Genomic DNA, 12,828 nt, shown 5'->3' on the forward strand with positions numbered 1-12,828 from the left:
GCAAGGATACTAAGAAGTAGGGCTGCAGAACTCCAGAAAATGAGGTTTCTCCTGATTATTCATTTTAGGCATGAATATAAACTAAATCCCAGCCTCAGCCTGGCAGAGAGTAATTTTTTACAACGTAATGCAGTGCATAAACCCCACACTAGGAGTGAAGAGGCTAAGGAGCAGTTCTGGGCCCAAGTGAGTGCCCCACCGCACCTGCAAAGCATGTTCCAGCTAGAGAAAGGAGCTTAAAAGGTAGCCAGGTGGCTCAGGTAAGGTGGGAGGACAGACCTATGTTGAGAGCTCCTGAACAAGGGTGTTGCACAAACCCCCATTACAAGGAAGGGGCTTCCAGCCGAGACCCGAAGGTTCAAATTACTCTTTATTTTTGCTGTCTTATGTTAGACTTTGAGACTTTGGGGAGAGGCGAACAGTGGAAGTGACCCAGGGAAGGAGTTTCAAGGAATTGCAGGGTGCTTGATATTGTTACCTCTCATAGGGCCCGGGGCCAGAGCCCTGTGGAATGGGAAGATCTGGACTCTCCTAACAACTCCCTGTGACCATTGTTATGGAAAGGAGCATGTTCCTCCTTTCCCACCCCTCCTTTCAGGAGTGAGGAGAGGGTAGAGATGCTGAGAGCCCTGATGTGAGGCTGAACCCTGCATAAACGTCCGGAAGTGGGCTGAAGACCCTTTCTGTTTTGAGAATGTGGGATTCTTCATACCTCTTTAAGATTTTGTTACCCTGAAGGGGGATGAACCGAACTGGTGACTTTGCTGGAGGGTCAAGTTGTCATCCCCAAGAGGCAGGCTTTCACATTATTGGAAGAGTTGCTGATGAGAGGCACGGGAGATGGGGGCGGGGAAAGTAGAGGCCTGCAAGCTAACCACTAGGTCATGTTATTGGTAAGCCGAGCCCCCTGTCACATTATCAAGGCTTCCCAGCTTGTCATTAATCCCAGAAAATAACCTGTGCCTTAATCAGTACTGCTTATCATTATAAACATGGCTGCATTTCAACCTGGCAGAAATGCAGCGTGGAAAACCCACATTCAGCTCCTTCACTTATTCCCTTGCTCCCCACTAACACTGCTATCTAGTGGGCCCCTGTGGTTGATACAGCAATGACAACAGGCTCCAGAAGGAAAATACATGAACATATAAGGGAGAGTAAAACGTGGTATGTGGGTTGAAGGAGTCAACTCTCTCCGTAGGGGGTGGGGAAGGAGGGAATGTGTTTCACATAAATAGGAGCATGAGGAAAAATGGAATAAAAGAGATACAACAGGGAGAAATTTAACTTGTGCTAACAGTACTTGAAACAATAGTGGCAGTTATTATAATATATATATAACCTGGGAATTTATTGTCGCTCCACAAAAGGCTTGTTAGATACAAATGATGTCTGTCTATAGATCTGATTTCTCTCACACTGTTTAAGATCAGAAATAAATCCACTGATTTCAATGCAATTACACTTCGTAAAACTGGACAAAGCGAGATCAGAATCAGGCCCAAAGAGTCCTCCCTTGCTATCTCTTTTCCCCTCTTCCTACCTCTCCAGCCTACACAAAGCTGAATTCTGCACTGACCTACACTCTGTAAAACCCCACTGGATTTCTCCTTTTCTCTTCTCTTTCTCATCCCCGTAACAATGTCTGTTGTTGAATTAAGCTTTCTTTACACATCAGATAATGTAACTATACTCTGTGAGAATGACTGACATAGCTGCCAAGATTAGTGTGGCTCCATGTGTTGCATTTATACTAATTATTTGTGAATATGCAACTATTTGGCATATTTGCAAGTAATTTGTATATGACCATAAACTTCAGCTTAAGGTCAATATACCCAGCCCCAAGCAATGGCAAGGGTAGGAGATGGAGCTGCACAAAATTTGGCAGCCCTGGCAGACGGGTGGGAGGTAAAAGATATCTGGGGAATAGGAAGGTGCTGGGTTGGGGAACTTCGGTACCCAGAAAGATAAAGGAGCAAATAATTAAGCCATCAATTTGCAAACATCTAGAAGATAATAAAGGTGATAAGCAGCAGTCAGTCTGGATTTGTCAAGAACAGATCATGTCAAACCAACCTGATAGCTTTCTTTGAAAGGGTAACAAGCCTTTGGCTGTGGGGGAAGCGGTAGATATGGTATAGCTTGATTTTAGTAAGGTTTTTGATACTGTCTTGTGTGACTTTCTCACAAACACATACATATAGTACATGTAGCTACACATAGTAGCTCCATCTAGAAAATACAACCTAGATGGAGCTACTAAAAGGTGGGTGCATAACTGGTTGGAAAACCATTCTGAGACAGTAGTTATCAGTGGTTCACAGTTAAGCTGGAAGGGCATATTGAATGGAGTCCTGCAGTGATCAGTTCTGGGTCCAGTTCTGTTCAATATCTTCATCAATGATTTAGATAATGCATAGAGAATATACTTACAATGTTTGCAGATGATACCAAGCTGGAGGGCTTGCAAGTGCTTTGGAGGACAGGGTTAAAATTCAAAATGATTTGGACAAACTGGAGAAATGGTCTGAAGAAAATAGGATGAAATTCAATAAGGACAAATGCAAAGTACTCCATTTAGGAAGGAATAATCAGTTGCACACATACAAAATGGGAAATGACTGCCTAGGAAGGAGTACTGCGGAAAGGGATCTGGGGGTCATAGTGGATCACAAGCTAAGTATGAACGAACAGTGTAACACTGTTGCAAAAAAAGCAATCATCATTCTGGGATGCATTAACAGGAGTGTTGTGAGCAAGATATGAGAAGTAATTCTTCCACTCTACTCTGCACTGATTTGGCCTCAACTGAAGTTTTATGTCCTGTTTTGGGTGCCACACTTAAGGAAAGATGTGGACAAATTGGAGAAAGTCCAGAGAAGAGCAACAAAAATGATTAAAGGTCTAGAAAACATGACCGATGAGGGAGATTGAAAAAATCGGGCACCCAAGTATGGCAGAGCCCCAAGAAGTGGAATAGTTAGTAACTGGCATAGTTGGTGCTGCTGGCCCAGCTTGTGACCGTGGGAAGGACTCCAGCGAGGGCTCCCACCACATCAATACTTCACAAACGTAGAAACAAAAACCTTTTTTTAAAAAAACTAAGGAAATTCCCAGATGCAAAATGTAGGTAAAATAAAATTATAGTTGTGAATACACAGGCTCCTTAAAGGGGGAGGAACTTGAAAGAACATCATAGTTTTATAGAACAAATGTTGAAAACTATATACAATTCAAACATTTGAAATAGGGAAATGGAGCGTTAGGGTATCCTAAACAACCTTAATTCTGTCCCCATTTTCCCTGCCCCATCTCTGCTGAACTTCATGGAACATGAGCCTTATGCCTGAACAGAGAACATCTTTCTCACTGACAATATGAGCCCTATACACCTCTACATTGTATCATCCTTATTATGTACAACCACCTCCATGAAAGACCAGAGACTGTCTTCTGATTCACCATTCCTTGATGAGACAGCAGTAGAAACATCTTGGTCCTAATCCTGATCTTGGTTAGAGGGGTTTCACACTGCTGTGACTCCATTGACTTCAATGGAGTTTTTTCTGATTTAACCTAGTGGTGAGTTGAAAATCAGGCCTCCCCTATCTCTTACATGTCATATACACCCACTGAAGATCTAACCAGCTCCCTGTGCAGCATTACTTCCCTCATGCCAGCCAGTGGAATTTGTTTTTACAATATTAACCTTCTATGCTGCAAAATGGTTAGCCTCCAGGTGTCTGTGGACATCTTCCCTTTGGAGTTCAGCAGTGTATATCATGCTACATAATGTGCAGTGGACATGGTTAAAGAAATCCATCCTCCTCTTTAAAGTCCATATGCAAACTACCCAAGTATATGTGTTTAAAATGTCCAAAGCCACCAGGGTTTACAGCTGAGCTAATGAAGCTTACATAGCCTTGGTCTACACTACAAACTTATTTTAGTATAACTACGTCACTTAGGTGTGTAAACAGCGCTACGTTGACTGGAGGCCTTCTCCCGTCAACATAGCTACTGCCTCTTGGAGAGGTGGAATACCTACGCTGGCCGGAGAAGGTCTCCTGTCGGTACCGGTAGCATCTTCACTAAGAGCTACAGCGGTACAGTTAAGTGTAGACAAGTGTAGTGTAAGATGTCTATTTGTGAAATACAATGCAGATGTCACAAGCATATTAACCTCCTAATGTAGGAGTTCAGAAGGTAACACAATTATAGGGACAGAGGTAAGGATGGATTTCCATACATTTCAACTTTAAAAAATATATTTAGTTTACTAAGTAATAAATTCTATGATTTTTAACAATGTCCTTTAATTCTCCCCTTTTACCTGTAAGTTATGAAACCTTATTTATAACTTGAATGCTGACCCCTTTAAGTGTTTTGTCTGGGAACGCTAATTAGAGTACAGCAATTTCCAGAGATGCCATTACCGCAGCAAATTTTAAGAAACTGTGGAAGCATATTTCTTGCTCTATTTCAGAGCTACTCACAGCTCTCAGAATGATAACTCCGACATTGATATTAGCATTTTTAAATCACAAAGATGACATCAAAGTAAATGTGAGGGCCTGAGTTTAATATACAAAAATAAATTATAATTCAATACATTCTTTGCAATACTTAGATGCGATAGGGCACATTATTAGAGCATACTGTAGTAAAGGGTACACCCATTGCGCCTTGTTAACTGAGGATGTATGGTATATTTCCACTAACTTTGAATTTCCTTGCTTTTATGGGTTTAATTTAAACTCTCAGGGCTACATGTTAATTGAAGATTAGATACATACACCCGTTTACTGTTAACTGTAGTTGTGCACCCAATTCACTATGTTCAACACAGAAAATTAACTTCTTCTAATTTCCTTTCTGATTGCTTTATACTAGTTTAAAAAACAGTTTAACTAAAATGTCCTGAAAATGACTGATACTTATTGAGTTACACAAAGGGCTTGATTCTGAGAGCAGTTTAGCTTTCTGGCATGATCCAGAACGCACGTAAGCCAAAAGTAGTTTAATGAAGCCAACAGAACTAATCACAGGTGTGAAGTTAAACGTATGTTTAAGTGCAGCGCTGGATCAGCACCAGCACCTTGCAGGATGGAGCCCTAAGAACCACATCCTAGGTTTTTACACACACACAGACATTATACCTTTGCCTGATACTTCCCATTATAAGACCCTATTTTCAGTTGATTATAACTTTGCCAAACATAAACCATTTGGGCTTGGATTTTACATGCTAGGTGCAAGTTTGGCTGAAACTTCCTGAAAAATTTCATCCAAAATGGTTCTGCCACTTTAAGGAAAAAGGCTAGGGAAAAATATGTAGTTTTGTTCATTACTAAAATATGCTGGTGACCCTTTCTTTGATCAGATCTAGGGCCCATATGCTTTGGAGAAGGGACATGAAATTTTGCAGGTGGTGGCATTTGTGTCAGGGATATGCTTTTTACTGCCCTTGTGAAAAATCTGCTCACATTTGGCCAAGTTATAAGTCCCTCTGAAAAATCAGTTAGCACAGGCTCAGTAAAGACTTTGATTTTTAGCAGCTAAGATTTCTGAAGACACTGTCCTCACTGAGGATGCTCCAGCCTGTCACAACTCCAGCCTGTGTATTGCATCTTTCTCAGAGAGCAACTGAGCATTCTCCCTCCAGTCCAGGGTTTCATGGCTGAATCTGGCCTTTCCCTGTAATGGCTGCTCCAGGCCACAGTTGGGCCAGACACTGGAACTGAGAGCAGGGAGCTTGTCTCTCATGGACCCTCAATGACCCCTTGTTGGCACCCAGGCAGCATAGAGGAGGACGCCATCTGATTGGAATGCAGCTTGACCAGGAGGGAGGGAAAAAAGTAGATTCGGATAAGGACTCTGGTCAGACTAGAACTAGAGGGCAGGAGATGAGAAACTGACTGGGATTGGCTGGACAAAGACTGGATATGGGAACCAGTATGGAGTTGGGGTGGGAGGTGAGTGAATCTGAGGGAAGTTAGCAGAAGAGTCTGTGCCCACTAGAGCACACTCCCCTACAGAGCTTGGGATGGAAACTAAGTTTCCTGAGTCTCATCATTTTTCTGCTGTCAGCAAAGATCTCTGAAACTCACTGGCAATCTGTCTCATCCCCCTCTTGTGCTGGTCCAAAGAGAGAATGACATCCTACTTTTGCTGCCAGTTACCCTGATAACTCAAGTGTCAGAGGCCTGTGTGGTAGACCTAGAGGTTCCAGCCCTGCTGATGATCCATGTGGGTGTATATCACATCACATGACAGAACTTCTGTTCTTCAGTTTTCTTATTTTAAAAGCCTAGAAAATTACGCTAATTAGAAACTAACTAAAAAGAAAATTATGAAGGTTGTAAATTCAAGCACTTAGAAGTTTGGAAATGCCGGAACTAAGGTTGTCCATGTAACCTTAATTTGGCCCCTTTGTGCGTATGCATCATGATACAGTTTTTAATTACATAACCACATGCTATTTTTTCCACAGGACCCCTGTATCATGTGTACACAGAGTGGACCACAGTTACTTAATATTTTAATAGAATCATAGAATTGTAGGACTGGAAGGGACCTTGAAAGGTCTTCCAGTCCAGACCCCTGTACTCAAGGTGGGACTTAGTATTATCTAGACATCCCTGACAGGTGATTGTCTAGCATGCTCTTAAAAACCTCCAGTGACAGAGATTCCACTACCTCCCTAGACAATTGATTCTTCTTGTCTTCTCCTTGTTTTTTAATGTGTGGCCTTGCGCTTTAGTCATTGCACACTATTCAAACCCTGATCTGAAGATATAATTATTACTTTCCTACTGGGCTTTTCTATGGTGCTCATCGCTGCAGTATCTGATTGCTTCACATACACTAATTAATTTATTTCCCCAACAGCTCAGTGAGAGGAGATATTATTATCCCCATTGGACAGATGGGGAACAGAAGCACAGAGATTAAAGCCAAAAGTATCCACTAATTTTGGGTAATTTTCAGAGTACCTAGCATTATAAGCATTTTACAGAATTTATATGTTCAAAGCATAGCTCTCATTGACTTCAGTTACAGCTGTGAGTGCTCTGCACTTCTGCAAATTAGGCCCCAAGATCTTAAGTCAGGCACCCAGAAAATGATTAGTGATTGCCTGTGAAAAGTTTGGTTCAAGTTACTTGTCCAGCATTACATAGGAACTCTGTGGCAGGGGCAGGGATAGGATCCAATTTTCCACTGCACCATTCAACTCCCTTAACCATGAGACCATCCTTTCTCTTCCTGCAATCCCTTACCTAAATTCCTACATGTCTTCCAACTTCCTCAACGTATGAGCCAGGGGTCCTACAGACAACAGCCTCCTTCACTGTGCAACCCTGATTCATGCCCAGAGCAGGTCTATCCTTTGCACTGAAGGAGGCAGGGATCCTGTTGAAAAAATAGGATGTGATCATGTAACTAAAACCTGTATCGTAATGCATATGCACAAAGGGGCTGAGTTAAGATAGCATGGGCAACCTTAATTCTCCCATTTTCTAACTTTTGAGTGCTTGACTTTGCAATCTTAACATTCGTTTAACACAGTTTGTGTGTGTTATACACAAATACAAACCTGCACATACATAAATCCAGTTTATATGGGGGCATAAGAGAGTCTGGTATTTGTGTTAGGAGGCTATTTTATGGGTTTTGAATGCCTCTCAGTTCTTTTCTGGTGTAGGGGGTGAGAAGCAGCGGCTGTTTTTTGTTTTAATGTGATTGTATTTTTAATGTATAACACAGCTGCCTAGAGCCCAAGAAAATATTTTATGCATTATAAATCAAAACAAACATTATATATATTAGTGAGATATTTCCAAAACATATTTAATCTATCTCTATTTTCACTGTTTCCTTGCTAAAGGAGAGCAAACATCTACCTGAGGCCAGCACTGTACAGATGCTTCCCAAATATGAAAACACCCACGCTAGTTTTGCCAAATATTGCAAATAAACATGCCCTCAGGGAGAGAACCTGTGAAACAAGTTTTAATTTATAGCAGCACACTTCTGTATTAAGAGACTAACAAAGTATTGGAAACTGGGGTTTGATATGTAATTGTTCTCAGTCCCTGAGCTATAGAATTGTGAAGCTGTAACAACACTGATATTGGCACTCTGGCCCCAAGTTGGCCTGTTAGAAGCCCTGATTTACACACTTAACCATGTGCCTAAGTGCTATGCTGAACAGGAATGGAATTAAATATATGCTTAATTTCAGCATGAGTGGTATCACGTTGCTGAATCATGGACAGGTCTTTGGGCCTTGAGTCAATGGGAATTTTGCTCTTGACTTAAATTGGAGCAGGACCAAGGTCTTTGTAAATGTAACTGTCAGACTTTAATGCAACCACAGACACCTAGATAAATAAAAAAGACAACCACTGTTACAGGGTTAAGTGCATCACCTTGCCGTGCATGAGAAGGCGTATGGTAAGTGTGACATTGAGACCTCCTTCAGTCACTTTTGTGTCCTTCGTGTTCATCCTGGCCTGGTATCTTCAATGCTTGAAAGCAGTTTCTTAGTTTTTCCACTTAGTCAACCTGCAGAAAGAAAGAAAGTACCACTGAATGGCTGAATTTTTTCAAAGCTGAAAATATCACGTTGCACAAACCAATTAACGTCCTCCCCTCTGATTTTTCCTAGTATGGCTTAGCCTGTGAAAAGCTCTTTTGATTGTTTTTATTTTTTTAAGTGCCTGAGTACGTCATCCTTCATCAAGTAGGTGATAAACTTGTCTTCTGAGCCTTCAGGATACTGTTGGCTTCATGTGCTCTGAAGTTGAGAGTGACTCAGTGCAGCAGAACCACAATGACAAATTGAAATATAATATTTCCTTGAATAGACACACTTTGTGTGTGTGTGCGTGAAAAAAATTCCAATTTTACTTTTAAACTCTGTTATTTTTGTTTGAACTGGGAAATGGAGACACTTGCATTCCTCTCCCTGTCTCCACCCCATTCTTTCTTGCTCCTGCAGAACAGAGGATTTTATGGTCCCTACAGTTAGTTCAGATGACACATTAGCGAAGACATCTAAGTAGCAAAGAGCCACTTGCTGCAGTAAATGTGGGCACTGTCTGGCTTTGTTTTTGTCTAAGAAGCCCAGAGGTGGTTCTGTCTCTCCAAGGCCAAAGCTCAGCTTCAGCCCTAAGTGAGAGAAGGATGTGTCTTAATCCCCGATGACAAATTGCAGATTTTCAGTCATTCACAAAGTCATAAATATCCTGAAACGCTAATGAAAGTGGCAAGGACATGCCTTGAAGGGATAAACAAGCATCTATTATGAGTTTATTATTGCAAGGACATTTATCATTACAAATTAAAATGGGGAGGGATGAATGTTACCAGGGACAGGCAATCCTCAAAGAAAAGAAAGCTTAAAGCTTTCTTGGAGACTGTTTAGTGATTTTTGTCCATTTTAGGCCTGTCTTAAAGAAAATGGAATCCTTAGAGTTACACTCAGAGCAGAACATTATTTTCAGAACAAGGACCAAAAAAAGGCTAATTGTTGCTTCTCTCAAAGATCTGTTAAGGTTCATGTTGTTCATTACTTTGGTATCACTATAATAAGTGGGAGCTCTAGTGGCTAAAGAACCAGCCCCAGTGCGTGGACATCTCAGAGTTTGGCCCAGCTTTTCGGCCCGGCCGGACTTTGCAGTGGATAACGCACATCCTGAAGGACACTACTTCACAGATAGTGGCCCAGTAGTGCAGTCTGAGTCCCACCAGGTGCAGAGTCTATGGCTAATGACTGCTCATATATGATCACTGTGGCTCTGGGGACTGAGGTCAGGAGGTTCGGTCCTTTCCTTAATGCCTCAGCAGGAGTAGCAGAGGGGTTACTAGGCTATCACAGGGCTGTAGAAAAGTCTGCAACCCAACTACATGGAAAGGAATGAGAGAGAGTGAATGTGCATGTGAGGATCTATGGAGGGATGCTTCGGGAGCTACAGAAACGCCTCGTTCCTACAACTAGTTCTGTGAGACCTAGCCACATAGAATAAATGGGTCCCCTCTGTTCCCGTGGTTACGGGGGCCAACTGTTCCCAGGAGCAATTAGCCCAGAATGGAACCAGCACATGTCGGTAAAAGGCTAGCACTTCCCTTCCTGACACTTAACTTGGACTTGTGACCTAGACCCTGGGAGAGTTCACACTAACCAACAGGAGTATAGTAGAAAATCTAATCATGTCTTTGATACTCCATCAGCCCCTCATCTAGATTATTATTTTTATTTACACTGTTCATCTCATTACACTGCTCATCTCATTACTATGACATCACCCAACCTGGAGAAAAATGGAAAAGAGTCCAGTAGAACAAGCTGCCTAAGGGAGGGGATGGAAACCAGAAACTCCTGTTTGTGCCATTGACACACTGTGTAGCCTTGAGTAAGTCAGTTTGGCCCAGCTCTTCAAAAGGTATTTCAATAGAAGTAAGGTGCCTCAACACCCTTGAGGATGTGGGCCTTTGCAATAGAATGATTTTACAAAGGCGACGTCCTTACCAAGTAGCAAATATATGAAAACATGAATATACTGACACACAGATATGAAGATAGTACGGTGCTTGCGTTATTAGGTCATTAACAACTGCCTCAGGTGTAGTGAGTCCAGTGACCCAGTAAAATATATTAACAGCTGACTAAAATAAGCCCAGGAGGTTTTTTTAATTATATGGATCATTCAGTTTGAAAGAGACATTGAAAATGTAACTTATTTTATAATTATTATTCAGTAAAAATAACATTTTTTGTAGGTAACACCATAAATATACATGAGATTGGGCTTTATGGGTATGGAGAAGTGAGACACGGGCTGGCTGGGAGGACAGCTGTTCTACATATCACCCCAATCTATCTGCCCATCCAGGTGATTATACAGCCCAACTGCTGTAGTATCAGAGCACGTCCCAAGTATTTAAATATTAAAAACTATTTTTTTCTCTCTCTCTTCTGTGCAAACTCACATGATAAACAGCTTGATTATTTTATAGGGTTTTTGGCTTGTGTACATGCATGCGTAAAAATTGACTGAGGTAAAGCTAAGTCAAATAAATGAGTTTGCATTTATTTACTTGTATGTGGTGAAGTCCAAGGTTACGCTGCAATCTTGTGGATGTGAGTTTCATAGTCTAGGCCTAGCTCCTGTGAAAGTACTGTCTGCCACACTTTAGAGCCTCTTCCCCTTGGTCAATAGTTTCTCATTTCCAGTGGAATTTAGCTGTCATAAGTTCCAGGGTTGTGGAGGTACATGTCAGGTCTCATGTAGCTAAGGTCAATTGCATGGATGACTGAATATCAAGATGGATACATTGAATTGTACCCTGTATGCTATGGGGAGCCAGTGCAGAAAGGACAGCACTGGGGTGACGTGCCCACAGTAACTTTTGTTGCTATGCAGCCTGATCTCTGAGTTTTGTATTCTCTAGAACTTTTGCAGGGTGTGTAGCTTCACTATTAGATATAATGAGTGGCAATAATAAATCCCAGAGATAATAAATAAGTGGATAACCATGGGCAAGTCTGCATGTGAGCCTCTAGCAGGGTTCCTGAGATATGTTTATTTTGCGTAGAACACTTCCATTACCACATGGTAAGAAGTGGAGATTCATCCTCTGAGATAGATACCTGAACTCCTATTCCCTATCCAGTTTATTCTAACGTAGGGGACATTCAGCCTAATAAAAAGGGCCTTTTCTATATATTTTATTCAATATGTATTTTCTAATTTTACATCTGAATGTTACGTGTAGTACACTTCAACCACTGGTTTCAGAGTAACAGCCGTGTTAGTCTGTATTCGCAAAAAGAAAAGGAGTACTTGTGGCACCTTAGAGACTAGCCAATTTATTAGAGCATAAGCTTTCGTGAGCTACAGCTCACTTCCTCAGATGTATATCGTGGAAACTGCAGCAGGCTTTATATATACACAGAGAATATGAAACAATACCTACTCCCACCCCACTGTCCTGCTGGTAATAGCTTATCTAAAGTGATCATCAGGTGGGCCATTTCCAGCACAAATCCAGGTTTTCTCACCCTCCACCCCCCACACAAATTCACTCTCCTGCTGGTGATAGCCCATCCAAAGTGACAACTCTTTACACAATGTGCATGACAATCAAGTTGGGCTATTTCCTGCACAAATCCAGGTTTCCTCACATCCCCCCCACCCCCATACACACACAAACTCACTCTCCTGCTGGTAATAGCTCATCCAAACTGACCACTCTTCAAGTTTAAATCCAAGTTAAACCAGAACATCTGGGGGGGGGGGGGTAGATGAGGTGTCTGTTTTTCAACGTGGAATTTCAGTAATTGTTGCTAGACTAATTTATTAAAATTTAAAAACCGATTAACAACAAACAACAAGCCACCAAAATACTACAAAAGACAAAATAATTCCTGATGTATTCCACTGGATTACTCTAGGCCACAGAATCAACTACATGCTGAAAAGACAGTGCCAGCAGACAAATGTAGAGAGGTTAGAAATTCATGCAGCATCCAATCCAGTGAGGAAGGCAAGATCCTACCACAAGGGAATTGATGGCAATCTGTCAAAGGCCCTCTTTCTGGGGCATCATGGTCACGTTTGCTTGAAGCAAGGATGTATAGGGAATTCTCTGAGAGAAAAGAAAGGACAGGATATCTCCCACAGCAGTAAAATCGTACCAGCTGCAAATATGGCTGTTTCCTGTAAAGACTTCATCACTCACAGGAATAAAAAATACCCACTGTGTTTCAGTGCCATTGCAGATCATCAGAACAGCTACTTTAAAATAACACTTACAGGA

At 41.6% G+C, this 12,828-nt stretch overlaps 1 protein-coding gene across 14 annotated transcripts in view; it reads right to left on the reverse strand.

The window, feature by feature from the left end:
- LOC140907213 (poly(rC)-binding protein 3) overlaps positions 1-12,828 on the reverse strand; it is a 712,448-nt gene that overhangs the window by 72,393 nt on the left and 627,227 nt on the right. For all 14 annotated transcript variants that reach the window (XM_073332635.2, XM_073332633.2, XM_073332634.2 and 11 more), the window contains one exon: positions 8,436-8,571. In XM_073332635.2, the coding sequence (XP_073188736.1) occupies positions 8,436-8,513 (78 nt within the window). In that variant the 5' untranslated portion in view covers positions 8,514-8,571. The remainder of the gene's footprint in view (positions 1-8,435; positions 8,572-12,828) is intronic.

Source organism: Lepidochelys kempii, chromosome 2, assembly GCF_965140285.1.
Source record: "Lepidochelys kempii isolate rLepKem1 chromosome 2, rLepKem1.hap1, whole genome shotgun sequence".
Taxonomy (NCBI): domain Eukaryota; kingdom Metazoa; phylum Chordata; order Testudines; family Cheloniidae; genus Lepidochelys; species Lepidochelys kempii.